Below are 15,951 nucleotides of genomic sequence, written 5' to 3'. Positions count from 1 at the left end.
CAAAGAAGGGAAGGCAAGGATAGGATCATAGATTATTTCATATGTCTTCTTTGGGGCAAAATTTAGTCATTATAATTTTACAAGATTCAATTTCCATTGTTTTTTGGTGGTTCTTTCCGTTTAACTTCATGAAGCCATTATATATATATATATATATATATATATATATATATATATATATATATATCAGAAAACTCTCTCTGTATGGATATATAGAGAGTTTTCTTATTCTGCTTGTCTCACTTTGTATTAGTTCATATATATCTGTCCATAAATCTACTTTTCATATTCATAATTTTAAAAATAGAATAATATTCCATTAATTAATGCACCCCATCAATGAATATTGACTTTGTTTCTAGTTCTTTACTACTATAAAAAAGTTCTCCTATACATATTTTATAATATCACATTTATTTTTATTACTGGCCTCTTTGGGCATATGTCTAGCAGTGAGGTTTCTGAGTCAAAAGGTATAGATATCTTCATTACTTTCTCAGAAAAATTGCTTATATTTTTAAACATATTATATATAGTACCCTTCAATTAGAGACTGTTCTTTTGACATAAATGGTTAAATCCTTTAAAGGCTTATCATATCCATTAATTCCACCTTTTATCTATTTACCCCTTCCTTGGCAGCTTACATTCAACTCCTTTCCTCACCATTCCAACAAAACTTTTCTCAGAAATATGATATAAGCAAAAAACTGTACTAAAAAATGTGAACATATATAACACACACGCATACACACACACACATATACATCTCTTTAAGGATGTTTTAGGCAATTTCCTTCACTTGAGCAAATCTCTTACCTTCTGTGTTTTTACTCACCTTATCAAGAAACGGGTGTTCCCTATGTGGTCTCTCACCTACAAGAGAACATCTCAATTATGCATGGTCATTTTTGCACCTGACCAGAGGGAGGTATGGCAGATTTCCTAAGTATATGGGCAAAAGTTCAGCTCTTCTCTCCTTCCCTTCTTTGTAGACCTTCGCTGCGCTTCATGCCACATTTTCACAGAGATCTAATCTCCAACTGGAGTAAAGAATCAGACAGGATAGACTTAAAAATCTGAAAACATGACTTTGACAAGGCTGTAGTTACAAATCTGATGAGGGCTACATTTGTGGTTGATTCATGCCTGAAAAGATGAAGAAAGACAATAATATGAGAACAGGGTGTCAAGATGTTCTAAGATCCAATATTAGTTATGGAGGAAATGATTACTAATGATAATAGCTAATATTAATATAGTGGCTTAAGGTTTACAAAGCATTTTACAAATACTGTCTCATTTGCTCTTCTCCAACAACCAGGAGAGAAAGGGACTATTGTTATCCTCATTTTCTACATGGGAAAACTGAAACAGACAGAAGTTAAGTGACTTTTTAAATATTCAATTGCTAATGAGTGGCAAAAGCGAAAATTCACCTCATATGATATTGCTACCAGGTCCAGTGCTCCATTTAAGGTACCCTCGAACTGCCTCTGAGTAGAAAGACTTTCTTAGAAAGACCTGGAATTTATTTCATTTCAATATCTATAAAATCTTGATTTGCATACATACATTCAGAAGTTTTTTTAGGTGACCTAAATTAACTTTGAAACCTCAAAATTACATTTGGTTTCTAGAATTTTATTATAAGAAGGAATAAAAATAGCCTGTAAGTGAAATGTATAGTTTCTTTAAAACTAGTGAAAAAAAAAACCTGAGAGTCAAAAATTTTGCTTATGACACAGAAAAGCAATAATCACATGCCGAAGATAAGAATAGATTAAACAACTTTCTTCCAAATATATTTGTGTGGGCAATAAAATTTATATATTAAATATATGTAGATCTATATACCTATATGTATGATATATAAAACTTATAAATATAAACATATCTCCTTCAAATAGCTAGCTCTGTATGTCTCTCCCTCTCTCTTTTTTTAATTTGTCTTTCTCTGTCTTAGTACCAGTCTCTATGTCCTTGTAAAAAGAAAGGAAGTAGTCACAGATGTGTGGATGATCTTAATGACAGAATGTCATTTTTCATATTGCATTGATGTAAATAAGGGAGGTGAATAATCATAGAATGATAACTAATCACTATGAAGAACATATCTCTTTCTGCCTGTCTGCTTAAAGTGACTTGGCATAGGGCCAATTTGGAGGGAATCCATTGTTCACCATTCCTATTTCTTTCATCAAATATAGATGCCTGGGATTATGCCGGATGGGATCAATTTTCTGGTAAAAACAATGATATAGAGAAAGGCACATCATAATGTTTGATTCTCAGATCATTTGTGAAAATGCCCATTGGCATCTACAGACACACGGTAATTGCAAAATTTTTAAGATGGTCCTTGATAGGGAGTGAGGAGAGCAAGCCAGAAAGTAAATGGTAGGATAACATTAGCTCTATGGAGTTAAATTAACTTGTAATTCTTATGCTTGTGAAGAAATCAAAGAGAATGCTTCATAGTAGCCTACAGTGGCCTTTCCTTTCCAATTGGAAAGTTGTTTGATTTTCTATCATGGCATGACTTTTACAACAAAAAACTCAGGATCACGTGACGTTGGAAAACAATTTTACCACTCTAGAAAACTATCAAAATTAAAGAGATGGCTTGCTAATTCTGAGAAGTACTGTTATCCAAAAGATGATTCAGGATTAGAAGAGGAAACTGTGTTCTTCATCTTTCAAAGCCAGATGCTGCTTTAGCCTATAGTTCATGTTTTTCAAATTCAAAAGCCTCAGATTCTGTAGCATACATCTACCTCATGGGGCTTCAGATTTGCACAATAATTTGCCACTTAAGTGCTCTCTTCATTTTCCAATATCAATGTGTGAAACATGGAAGGAGAAAAAAGTAGAATAGCACACCTATTCAGGTTCTGGTTCAGCACTATTTGAGTGCTAGCCAGATGAAGTTGTTATCAAAAGTTAATAAATCTAAGATTATTCAGTTCAAGTCACTGGTTTAAACAGTGGAAATAAAGAGGAAAACAAAGGAAGCAATCCTTGATCCCCAGGTAGTTCATAGTCTACTGGAGTAGAGAGTCCTTAATTCTTTTTGAGTCACTTTAGTGGAACCTAATATATCTGTGGTTTGTTGCCTACATTCATAATTAAATGAATTACTAAATTTCAGATAAGGTCAGTAAAAATAAATATTTTTCCCTTTCAACTTCAAGGGTCCCCTTAAATCTATCTATAGACATCTATGGGATGTATGTACCCTAACTTATAAAATCCCTGCACTGAGGGGATGTAACAGGTACACACATAAATATAAAGTGGTTTAATATACAGAATTATACAAAGTGATCTCAAGAAATCCTGAAAACCACAGATATCTGAAAAGGCTTTGTATAGAAAATGACACCCCAGATATACCTTAAAGGGTGATAAGAAGTTAGGAAGAAGTGGAGGAGGGAAATTCAGGAACAGAGAGCTAAATGTAAGGGTCCAAAGATGAAGGAGCTGGAAGTTTACTTGATGCAAATTCCTCTGGAACCCTTAATTTTTTATTCTTTGTTTCTTTTTAAACCCTTACCTTCTCTCTTAGAATCAATATGTATTGGTCCCAAGGAAGTGGAGCAGTAAGAGCTAGGCATTAGATTTAAGTGACTTTTCAGGGTCTTATAACTGGGAAGTTTCCAAGGCCAAAGTTAAGCCTAGGACCTACCATCTCTAGGCCTGCCTCTCAATCCACTGACCTAGCTAGCTGCCACCAATTTTATGTTTTTGAAAGATGATGAATACTATAAAAGATTAATTTTTAACCTTTTTGCCAAAATTACTTTCAAAGATACCATATACACACATATAATGTGTGTATATATCTAATGTATTTGTATTTTAAATAGCATATATGCACACACACACACACACACACACACACACACACACACACACACACACTATAATGACTTTTAAAGCCTCATTTTAAAACATTCTCCAGGAGAAAATAAACTGGTTTCTTAGGTATTATGGAGTAATTGATCTGATGAGTCTCCATTTTAGTATTATTATTCTTTTACTTAATTGTCATTTTTTAAACTTTGCCCCTACCACAGCCTACAAATAGGACTAAGTCAGGCTTGAATTTCCACTGGGGAAAAAATAAAGGACACTAAGTTTCTCTACGGTAGTTCCATGCCTTAATGTATCCTGTGTCTTGAGAGATCAATATCAAGTTAAAGGGCTGATTTCTCTATCTTTGTTCACATAGATTTCAGGCACTCTGAAGAGGATTAGTTCCAGAGGCATGAGGTATGACAGTGAGATCAAGTCAAGGAATCAAGCTATTCTTTCCTCCCAAACAGGAAAGCTAAATTGCATTTTAGTATTTGTAATCTTAGCCTTCCTTAACCAAATTTAGAAAGAAGACTCTAGGAACTTTGAGATATTCTATTATATCAGATTTATATTAAAGAAATCAATTTAATATTTTTAATATATAACCAATACAAATGGAAAAAAATCCACTTTTTGCCATTAACCTGATTATAATACTATGACCAAATGTGTAAGTAACACATTATTGTGTTGTGATCTTACCTGCTTTCAAAAGGCCTACAGATCCAAAAACTACAGATGAGCAATTCATATTCTATAAACTGGATAGCTTAGTTCTCAAAACATTAGAGGAGACAATGTCCCTATCTCAGTAGCATTGAAGATTTCATTCCTATATCACTGATCATGAAAAAAAAAAAAGTTTCCACTTTGATCAATTGAGTTAATATGAGTCATTCCCTTTGAATTTCCTGTATACTATGCATGGGACCTTAAGAAGAAGACTTTCTGTTTACTCTTAAACATTTGTCCAGAGATTTTATCATTTCTTTATTTCCTCATTTCTCTTATACTTTCCTCTACCTCATATTTAATCTTATTTAAAAAGATATCTTTTAAAGTGAAAAGCTAAGTAGTTAGAAAGATAAATAATACTTTAGCAAAAGGTAGAATGGCCCTTGGCATTCCAGATAAGCATGCAAGGAAGTTTTTGTTTTCACTTTTGCATTTCTGTGAAAAGCTGTAGTTTATCTGCTGCCATTGCAGAATGGATTTTTAAATAATTTTCATGGTTCTATTTTATTTCTCCATTATCAGATTTTAGAATCTAAAGACCTGGGAAATGAAACCAGCAATCTCTGGCAAAGGCAGAAGATTTTACTCTATTAGGCATAGATCTCAATATGGGCTTGCCCATTTTGATTTCCTACTACAAAACAACAACAACAATTAAAAAAACAAATGAGTCACAGTGGCACCTGAGGTAGAGTGTTCTTTTTCAGCTGAGGTTTTGTAAGAAAAGTAGAGAATTAAAATGGTTTTTTTTCTTTATTTAAGTGATAAAATACCACCTACTTCAAAAGAGAACAGAAGTAGCTGCACCTATTAGTCTTCTTCCTAGGACCAGTCATGAAACCCTAAATATAACAAAATCAATCTGCTGAAGAACAGCTAGTCAAGGCAAGAAGATTCTGTCCTGATAGATCCCTATCCTAAAAATGTGTTTATACAAAGATTAAATTTAATTAAAATTCATGTATAATTCTAAGATTTTAAAAACATAAACCTTAAAGTTATTCCTACTTAAGAGAAACCGTGTTGAAGGTTTTTAAGGAATTCCTCAGCCCAGAGATCTTAAGATCCTCTTGGAGTAAGACCTGACTGGAGGTCAATGAATCAAGATGAAAAAATAGAAGATACAGAGTGTAATAAGCATCATCTAATAGGTAGTTCCCAAGTAACTATTAACTTTCCAAACTAGAGTGAGATGCACACATACATAGGGGACTATGTAGCTTTAGGGTAGACAGCAAAAGGAGCCAATCTGGAATTGCTGCTAAACTACTTTGTTTTTGGAGGCAGTCAAATAAGAGGAGTAGGTGATTTGGGGTGAGAATGTCTTAATTCTGTGGAAAACTTGAGATTGCTACAGGAATAAGTCTGTTATGGAGGAAGTGTTTCCCCTAGTTAATCTTATCCCATAACTTTGGGGGGCCAAGAAGTCTTCCAGTTAATTTTATCAAATTATCTGAATGGGCTGAATGTGACCAAAGGTGAGATAGAATCAGATTAAGAATTTGTCTTTGTTTATACAGCCCTCAAGGCTACATTTCTTTGATCTCTAAGGCTATGATTTCTGGGAATACAATTCTTCCATAAAATTAATGCAAAACACATTCTGATCTTTTATAATTAACAATTAGAAAAAATTATTGAGCAACATTATTTTAACAAAGAGTAACTTATCTTAAAAATCCTTCCTTTATTTTCACTTTGTAGTTAGCTTATTTTTTTTGATTCAACTGGGAATGTAGAAAAGCAGTAAATATGAGATCCCTTTCACAAGATGTGCTTTAGAATAATGTCACTAATTCCATAGTTAACTTCTTCATTCGGTCTTCAGTGTTCCTTAATTAGTTTTTGTTCATAGCTTATTGACCATTTCCTGTACATTTCCTAGCAACAGTTTCTGTGAGAAATATTGGGGTATTTTAGTATACTGCCAAGTCTACATTAATAAAATGGTAGCTAGAAAAGCTAACCATCTTAGATTGCATTAACAGAGGCACATTGTTCACAATAAAAAGAGGTGATAGAATTGATTTTCTCCATCTGGATTGGACCTCATGTATAATATTATACATGTACCACCTTCAGTCTTAGAGATCTATTTTTATGAAGGACATTAATAAACTGAGAAATGTCCAAAGGGAAAGAATCAGAATGGCAAAAGAAGACAAATATTCACAATCTGAGGGTCATTTGAAGAAACTAAGAATTTTTAGCCTAGATGAAATGAAGACATAAAGGGAAATGTTAGCTGTCTTGAAGTTTTCGAAGGAATCTCAGGCAGAAGATGAAAGTTATATAACATAGCCTCAGAAAACCAAACTCAACAATGGTTGCAAATTCCAAAGAAGCAGATTTCTGTTCTGTGTAAGAAAAAAATTAAACTAAATTGAGTTGCCTCAAGAAATAGTGACCTTGCCAACATTGGAGTTTGCCACATGCAGATTGGCTGCACTAATTATTAAAGATATCTGAAAGCAATTCCTGTAAAAGTTAGATTAAAAGGCTTCTGAGGTCCTTCCTAACTCTTAAGATTTTATTTCTATGGTATCTAGTATAGCCTTCTTGATCCATAATAGAATTATATTGTAAAATAAATTTTGACTTCAGCCTCTTTAAATATTAGTTCCTTCCTCTTTAATATTCCGTTTCCTATATATGACTATCTCACACCCTGTTCTGGTTTCCTAGCACTTCTATCTATAGTACTTGGACACACCATTCCTGGATAGTGGTTCCTGCTTTGATGTATTTGTTTCCTCTGACCACATCAAAAATTGCATATCCTCTGTCTTATCGTATCAAAGTTCTGCTCCCTTCTTTCTAAAACATGATCTATGACACAGCAATATTTCTAAGATAAACCCATTTTTGAACACAAAATAGTATTGTTATTGGGCCTTGGAGATATATCATATATATTATGTATCATATATCATTCTATCAAAACATTTTAACATCAGAGTCTTGAGAAACTGGATAAGTAGAAGATGGAAAAACCAATTTGGTTCTTACTTGAAATTTGGTGTTTTGGTAATTTCCCTCCATGTTATCTCATTGCTTTTTATCAATATATCTTTCAAGGATGGAATCCTTCAGATATATCATTTATCTTTGCAGTGTCTCCCACCAGAATGATGACCCTGTCCTTTCCTTTCATAGATCCAGGTTTACACAGACAACAGTTTTTCCTGCAGAGACCTTCCAATGTGGTAGCTATCGAAGGAAAAGATGCCATTCTAGAGTGTTGTGTTTCTGGGTATCCTCCACCGAGTTTTACCTGGATTCGAGGAGAGGAAGTGATCCAAGTCAGGTATTTTAGATTTAGGACTTTTTTTTTTTTTACTATTTGCTATCGTTGCAGATTTAAAAACCATATTCAAGAGTGCAGAATACTCAGGATTGAATAACAATGTAATGACTTTTCTTTCTACGTGTAATAAAGCTGAACTGGTTCCCATTTTAAGATATTAATTCCCCTTAATATACAAATTGGGTGCCATTTCTGAAATATTTATTGATAACAGGTGATATCAAAACCTTTCAATTTGATTGAGTCAAAAAAGTGATTTGCACAACAAAGATAAATGGAATAAAATCTTTTCAACACATTAATATTTTTCAGTATATGTTAAAGTATTTTCTGTGAGTCCAGTTAGACTTCCTGGATACAATAAGGCAATTTAAGCCCAAGCTATGTATTCCTTGTTGCATTTCATTTCTTTGGCAGTTGCATATAGTCATCCATTTGGGAATAACTCACCCTGACTGCATGCTTTGGTCAATAAGACAGATGACTAAAATAAGGAAAATGAATGGTGCAAGGCTTATTCCAACATTTTAAGATAAGGGCTTCAATTTTAACACTATTTCACCCAGTCCAATTTAAGACTCGGATTAGTTGGCTAGGTTTTGAAAGGTATTTGATTGTCTCACTAAGTTCTATGTTTCCCATATTTCAGGTCCAGAAAGTATTCTTTATTAGGTGGCAGCAACTTACTTATTTCCAATGTGACAGACGATGATACTGGGACATACACTTGTGTTGTCACCTACAAAAATGAGAACATCAGTGCTTCTGCAGAGCTTACAGTACTGGGTAAGTGAAATACTCTAGATACATGCAGAATGTGTCCTTCAAAAAAACATTATTACATACCTCTTACTTTAAACTCTTTGCACAAAACTGCTTTCTCCATTATGAGTGTGAAATTACTAAGTCCCAAAGCTCTATATGTGTCCTTGCCTTCATTTAATTAACCACATCAAGGTTAAATGATACATCTGATTTTTTTTCTTAGTGAATAGAGGTCCAAACAAGTCATTTTAACTCTAAGAATTCTCATTAAGCAACTAACCCAACCTGAGCCAAGCTGTCTATTCACCAGATTCATTGGGAGTGAGGCTGGAGGAAACTGCCTTGGGCTCCAGAATATTGTTCCTCAGCAAAAACAAATTGTCAAAAGAAAAAGTGCTTGTGCCTGGATAGGAAGATTCTACTTCAGTTTGCCAAACTTATATAACTACATCATATCAGCCTTGTGGGATTGCCCATAAACTTATTTTTGTTTATCAAGAAAGGAAAAATATCAATGTTTTCCTGAAGGATATCACCGATTAGGGAGAGAGTTGAGTATCTTTGATTTGTTTGTTTTTTTTCCTGAGCAAGAGATTAATTTGAAGGATCTTTGAGGGAACTCTGAATGTGTATCCAATAGTGTGTACCATATCTGAGGATGATGATGACTTACCTCTGTAATCTCTAATTTATAGACTTATAATGTAGGTTCATGCCTTTAGTAGCTAAGTGATGGATCATATGATCTGGTAAAGATTCCTTAAAGCATGCATTTCCTTTTCATCTTCCTGTCAAGAAAATCTGTGGTTTTATTGCTCCAATTTTATTCTCTAAAAGATAAGCATCTTTTTATTTGCCAGGAAGTGGAAAAAAATATTGGCAGATTTAGAATTTATTCATTAATAGTTAATAATGGTTAGTACTTATATTGCATTTTAAGATTTGCAAAATGCTTAACAAATATTATGTCAGTTTATCCTTAAAATAATCCTGGGAGGCACATACTATTATCTTCGTTTTACAGATGAGTTGATTGGTTGTTGTCCTTCATACTCTAAGATGGTCAAAATAACATCATTGTTTGATGTCTTTTGACTCACACATAAATTGGATTTAAGTGAAGTTGAGTTGCACAAAGTCATTGGCCTTAGTCTTTCTTCCAGAGTAAATGACATCTAGTGGCACTACAAAAATCAAGATAATAATGATTTGGGATGCAGTAGATGACCTTGACTTCTTCAGTGTCTGGCCAAGCTCTATGTACTTCACAGGACTGTATTCCACTGCCTTCAGGACCATCAAACAAATGATTATCATTTAAACCTTCTTCTGGGGGAAGTCTTCACATGCCTGGGATAGACATTCCCTCTAATCATGAACAGATTTGAGGCCCATCAGAGGTTACCCTCAAGGTTTAGCATTCTTGTCAAGAATGTTTACTAGAGTATAGCCATTGTGCATTCCACAGTTCCTTGGGGCCACAGGTGACAGCTGGGTGGCAGGTTGACAGCAAAAGAGGAAAGCCACCCTGAAAAGGGCTTGGCAAACCCTCGAACCAGAGGTACCACCTTTCCTCACACCCTGTACACATCACAGATGAGTAAACTGAAACAGAGGTTTAGCAACTTGCCCAGAGTCACCCAGCAAATAAGTACCTGAGGCTGAATTTGAATATAGTTCTTCCTAACTCGCAATGAAGCACTTTAATCATTTTATTAACCTATTATGAAGATATTGTACTCAACTAATGCCTTGACAAAAAATAATGATACATTATTTTACTATTCATTTTGTTTTCTGGCTATAAAATTCATGCTGGGAACAATTTGGTCAATAAATCTATATTATGGAATAGTCATTGTGTTTATTGTCAAAACTAAAACATTATATTTCTATAATTGTTTGATGTTACAAATATAATTTAGATATAAGCTTCTATGGTTGTCTTTGATTTTGAACTTCACTTAGAACTCTGGATCCAGTAATGGCCAAAACCAGAGCAAACAAGCTGATGCAAAAATGGCAAAATTGTCTTCATTTGTTTACTAGTTTTAAAATTCTAGATAAAATGAAATTTTACAATTGAATTTTCAAAAGATAGGCACATGCGATGGCTATAACTGGCATTATTTTGAGGTAAGAGAATAGTCAGGAGAATTAAATCTTCATCATATGGCTTTGGTTTGATTTTTCTGCAAAAGTTTAGTGGACCTTGTACAAATCTTCACCTATAAAGAGATTAGGTAAAATTCTGATTTTGATAGAATGAGCATGAAGTATAATAACTCCAGTCAACCTACCTACTCATTTTTATTTTCTTTGTCTATTTCTTCACTAGGGAATGACGGAGCAGTTTGTATTTTTTTGGCTTGTGACCATTTTAAGAAACATTAAGGTGACTTCTTTTCTAGAGAATCAACAATGTGAGCAATCAAATGACATGTAGAGTGAATTGACTATGACTTTAGACAATAGAGTATCTGATCAGATTTCCCCATCTTAACCCAAGTGGACTCTGGGATCCTGTGAAAAGAAGTGGGAAGGTATAAATTAGGAATAAGGAATTACAACCAGAGACCTGAGGCAAATAGCCAGTGACCATACTGGAGTTATTAGAGGACAGCAGGGAATTACTCATAGTAGAACTGGATAAGGAATAGTCTACTTAAACTTAAAGGCATGTACTAATAAAGGTAGAGGCAATTTAAATAGAATTACAAATAAGCCAAAACCAAAATGTAAGCATTTATACACCTGAAACACCCAACAAGAGACATGGCAAGCTCAAGAAAAGGAAGGAACAATGAAATCAGATTCTACTATGGACTGATATAATCAGAAAGATAAAGGTAATGAAGCAACAGGCTTGAAGCCTTGAGAAACACAACTCTTCCTGATTTGCAAAGGGATATCTAATGACATTCTTAGAAGTAAGGGAGTTTAATAATTATATTGGAATAGTGGCAGACTCATGACTGTATCCTGGAATCTTTTTTCTTTTCTCTTTAATTTTGATCTCATCAGCTTCCAAGGTTCTTTGTCAATGATTCCAGATATATTCCCATATCATCAACTGCCTTTTGATAACCTTAGAATAGATGTGATCTCAGTATCTCAATTTCAGCATGTCAAAAACAGTTTTAATTTTCTTTACCCACAAACCTTTCTTCTTCCTAACTTTCTATTTACTGATGAACATATCACATCCTCCTAGTGACTCAGGTTTGTGATCTTGATATGTCATCCTTAAACTCATTCTCACATTCTCACCATAGAGCCAATTAATTATCAAATCTTATCATGTCTATCTTCCAAAAAGATGCCAGATTGATCATCTTTTTAAAAAAACTAAATTAACAAACTTTCACCTAGACTGTTAAAAATAGACTTCCAGTGCATTGGCAATGGGGGGTGGGATTGAGGGTGTGAAGGGGAAAGTAAGAACATGAATCATATAACCATAGCAAATTTTTCTAAAAAACAAAAAAAGAAAATAGACTTCCAGTTTATTTATAGCTCAACATTTCCCCCCCTCCAATTCATTCTCTGATGAGGTGTCAAAATTATTTTTCTGGAACACCTGTCTAACCCTATGACCACAAGACCATGGAATCCCATGCCTCCCTATTGCTTCCACAATAAAATGGGGAGGTCTCTCTTTGGCAATTGAAACTGTTCATAAGCTATCCTCTTCCTGACTTTCCTGTGTTCTTGTACCTTGGTCTTCTCCATGAAATCTATCTTCTGCCTTCAGTGTGAAACTTTGTGTTGATTATCTTTCATACCTAGACAGCTATCCCTGTTCATTATCACCTCTTTGTTTCTATGTCTTCCTTCTGAATTCAGTTCAAATTGTACATTTAGTAAATGAGCATCCTACCCACTAGTTTCTGGTTCCTTTCTATTTGTGATTAACTTCCATCTACTCTTTATATAACTTGCATGTGCCTTAGTTATTTATATATGCATTTTCTAATTATTCAAATGTATGCTTGTTGAAGGCAGGAACTATTTTTTTTTGTCTTTCATGGGAACTTTAGTGCTTAACACAGTTCTGTAAAAATAGTAAATACTTAACAAATATTGGTAACCGAAATATCTAAAACCACAATATTTCAATGCTAGATTTCCAAGAGGTGGACTAGTTTATTTTTCTCTCCCTTCTCTTTTTCTTTTTAATAAACATTTTTGTAATTTTAAAGAAAGGAGAGACCCTATAGAACATTTAATCTACCATCCTCATTTTATTTTGAAGAACACTGAGGATTAAGTAAGATGTCTTATTTATTTAAGATTAAACTGTAAAGTAGTGAATGAGTGAGTTCAGACTAGTGCATGGTTCTCATGATAATTAATGTAGTACACTTTTCAATAGGCCATCTTTTATTTTCCTTTGATTTATTTGTCTTTCTTCTTTTATTTGCCCAATTCTTTATTATATTATTATCAGGGGGATGAGTAAGAATTAGCCCATTTATCTTTATTATCATTTTATTTTTCCCAATTACATGTAAAAATAATTTTAATATTATTTTTAATTGTATTCCAAATTCTCTTCCTTTCCTCCCCCATCTCTGAGATGGTAAGCAAGTTGATATAGAATTATATCAGATATAGAATTAATAGGTTTGTTCTGCATTTGAACTCCATTGGTTTTTTTCTTGGGACATGAATGACATTTTTCATCACAAGTCTTTGGGATTGTCAGATCACTGTTTTGTTGAGATAGCTAGATCATTCAGACTTGTTCATCAAACAATAGTTTGGTTATTGTGTACAATGTTCTGCTTGCTTCACTTTCCATTACTTGATCTAAGTCTTTCCAGATTTTTCTGAAATCATGCTGCTTGTTATTTCTTAATACAGTAGTATTCCATTATACAACTTGTTTATCCATTCCACAATTAGAGGATATCCCCTCAGTTCCCAATTCTTTGCTACCACACAAAGGAGCTACTATGAATATGTTTGTACAATATGGTCCTTTCTCCCCTTTTTATCTCTCTGGTATATAGACTTAGTATTGCTGGATCAAAGGATCTGCACATTTTTAGAGCCCTTTGTGTATAGTTCCAAACTGCCATCCAGAGTGGTAGGAACAGATCATAACTCCACCAAAAGTGTATTATTGTCCCAATTTTCCCACAAACCCTCCAACATTCATCATTTTCCTTTTCTGTCATACTGGCCAATTTGAGAGGTATGAGGTGGTACCTCAGAATTCTTTTAATTTGAATTTTTCTAGTTAAGATTGAATTAGAACATTTTCCCCATATGAATATTTCTTCATCTGAAAATTGTCTATTCATATTTTTAACAATTTATCAATTAGAGAATGACATTTTTACATATTTAAGAAATGAGACCTTGATCAGAGATATTTGCTATAAAGTTATTTCTCACTTTTATGCTTTCTTTTAATCTTTGTTGCATTTTTTGTTTGTACAAAATTGTTTTTTTAAATATAATTTTAAATATAATCAGAAATCCATTTTACATCCTAAAATGCTCTCTAATTCTTTTTTGGTCATAAATTCTTCCCTTATACAGAGAAATAGTACTTAACTATTACATGCTCTTCTATTTTTCTTGATTCCACTCTTTGTAATATAAATCATGTACTCATGTTGACCCTATTCCATTTCTTTCATATTGTTTTCCAGTTTTCCCAAGTTTTTGTTAAATAGCAAGTTCTTGTCCCATAATATCATGTACCTAATATATTCTACAGATTCATATTTTTATTTCTTATGTAGTAAAAGATTGTTTTAATATTCACTGCTTTGGAATAGAGTGTATGATCTGGTGATCTAGATCTAGAAGCAATTGGCCCATTTCAAAATTCTACTTTCAAGTAAAATTCTACTCTGCAGTATAATTGAGAAGTATCAAGGTCAGACCTTATAAATGTACCACAATACAGGTAGTCCTGAAATTTTAGTTGTATCTTAACAGTTGATTTTTAATTACTCTGGTTCAGGTATTCAAATAAATGAAAAATATTAGAGATATGTGGGCAGATAAATTGGCCAACACAGATCGATGAAATGAGAAAGGCAGATAGATGAAGAGATCACACACACACACACACACACACACACACACACACACACACAGAAAGAGAGAGAGAGAGAGAGAGAGAGAGAGAGATAACCCTGCACTTAATGATTAGAAATGAAACTCTCAATCAGGATCATAACATGTATATGAAAGGTTGCTGCCAATATTGAATGATCTCTATAACAATTTTTTTACCTTTATCTGTTGCTCACTTTTTTAAAAGACTTTTATCTCTAACATGGTTGTGTCAGGCTGATTATTCTATTAAAAATTGATTATGGGAACAGCTGGGTAGCTCAGTGGATTGACAGTCAGCCCTAGAGACGGGAGGTCCTAGGTTCAAATCTGACCTCAGACACTTCCCAGCTGTGTGACTCTGGGCAAGTCACTTGACCCCCATTGCCCACCCTTACCACTCTTCCACCAAGGAGCCAATACACAAAAGTTAAGGGTTTAAAAAAATTGATTATGCTCATTATTGAATAGTCAACACTATACAAAGGAGGGAGCAGTAGATTTAGAGGCATGAGACCTAGCTTTAAGTCCTGGTCACTTTCTGATTGTGTGACATTAGGAAAGGCATTTAATTTCTCTGGGTCTCAATTTCTACCTGCAAGAGTAAGGACCTAAAGCCCCAAATAACCCTTTCAGGTCTTAATCTATAAATATTCAAATATTGGTTTATTATCAAAGACTACTGTTAGAATTAAAAAAAACTGAAATTGTTGTATATTTTATAGAAACATTGCTATTTCTGGTCATAAGAGTGATATTTTTCATTTTAATTTTTCTCATCATATGTGAATATTCTTTCCAAAATTAGTTTTCAGTGGTCTTAGTGCCTAAGAGGTACGATGAAAAGTGTCAGGTATCAGTCAGGTCATTCATAGTGTATTTTTGGAGGAATAAATTAAAATGCTTTTATTCTGCCCTCATAATAAAATGAGAAATAATAACAATAATAATATTGATATAGACCTTTCAGCTTAAAAGCCTTAATTAATATTAAGTTTCAAAGAACCTATATGTGCTACATTTTCTTTAAAGAATAAAAGAAATGAGAAGATGAAAGGGAACTTTGAAGACATGCATCTCAATACCTACTCCTTGTAGAAAATCCACTGCAAAATCCCTGAAAAATGGTTGAGAGACTGATCTGGAGACTATGTGAACTGACAGTGAAATAAACTTGAAATCCTTCAGCCTAGTTGTTCTTAACCATT

The 15,951-nt window shown here is 33.6% G+C and overlaps 1 protein-coding gene across 1 annotated transcript in view; it reads left to right on the top strand.

Annotated features, from left to right (window-relative positions):
- Positions 1-15,951, top strand: part of DCC (DCC netrin 1 receptor) — a 941,371-nt gene that overhangs the window by 178,937 nt on the left and 746,483 nt on the right. Inside the window, 2 exon segments of the mRNA XM_044681552.1 lie at positions 7,753-7,903; positions 8,553-8,689. Of these exon segments, the coding sequence (XP_044537487.1) occupies positions 7,753-7,903; positions 8,553-8,689 (288 nt within the window).

Source organism: Gracilinanus agilis, chromosome 1, assembly GCF_016433145.1.
Source record: "Gracilinanus agilis isolate LMUSP501 chromosome 1, AgileGrace, whole genome shotgun sequence".
Taxonomy (NCBI): Eukaryota; Metazoa; Chordata; class Mammalia; order Didelphimorphia; family Didelphidae; genus Gracilinanus; species Gracilinanus agilis.
The sequence above is the reverse complement of the archived record's forward strand: the minus strand, read 5'-3'. Positions and strand labels throughout refer to the sequence as shown.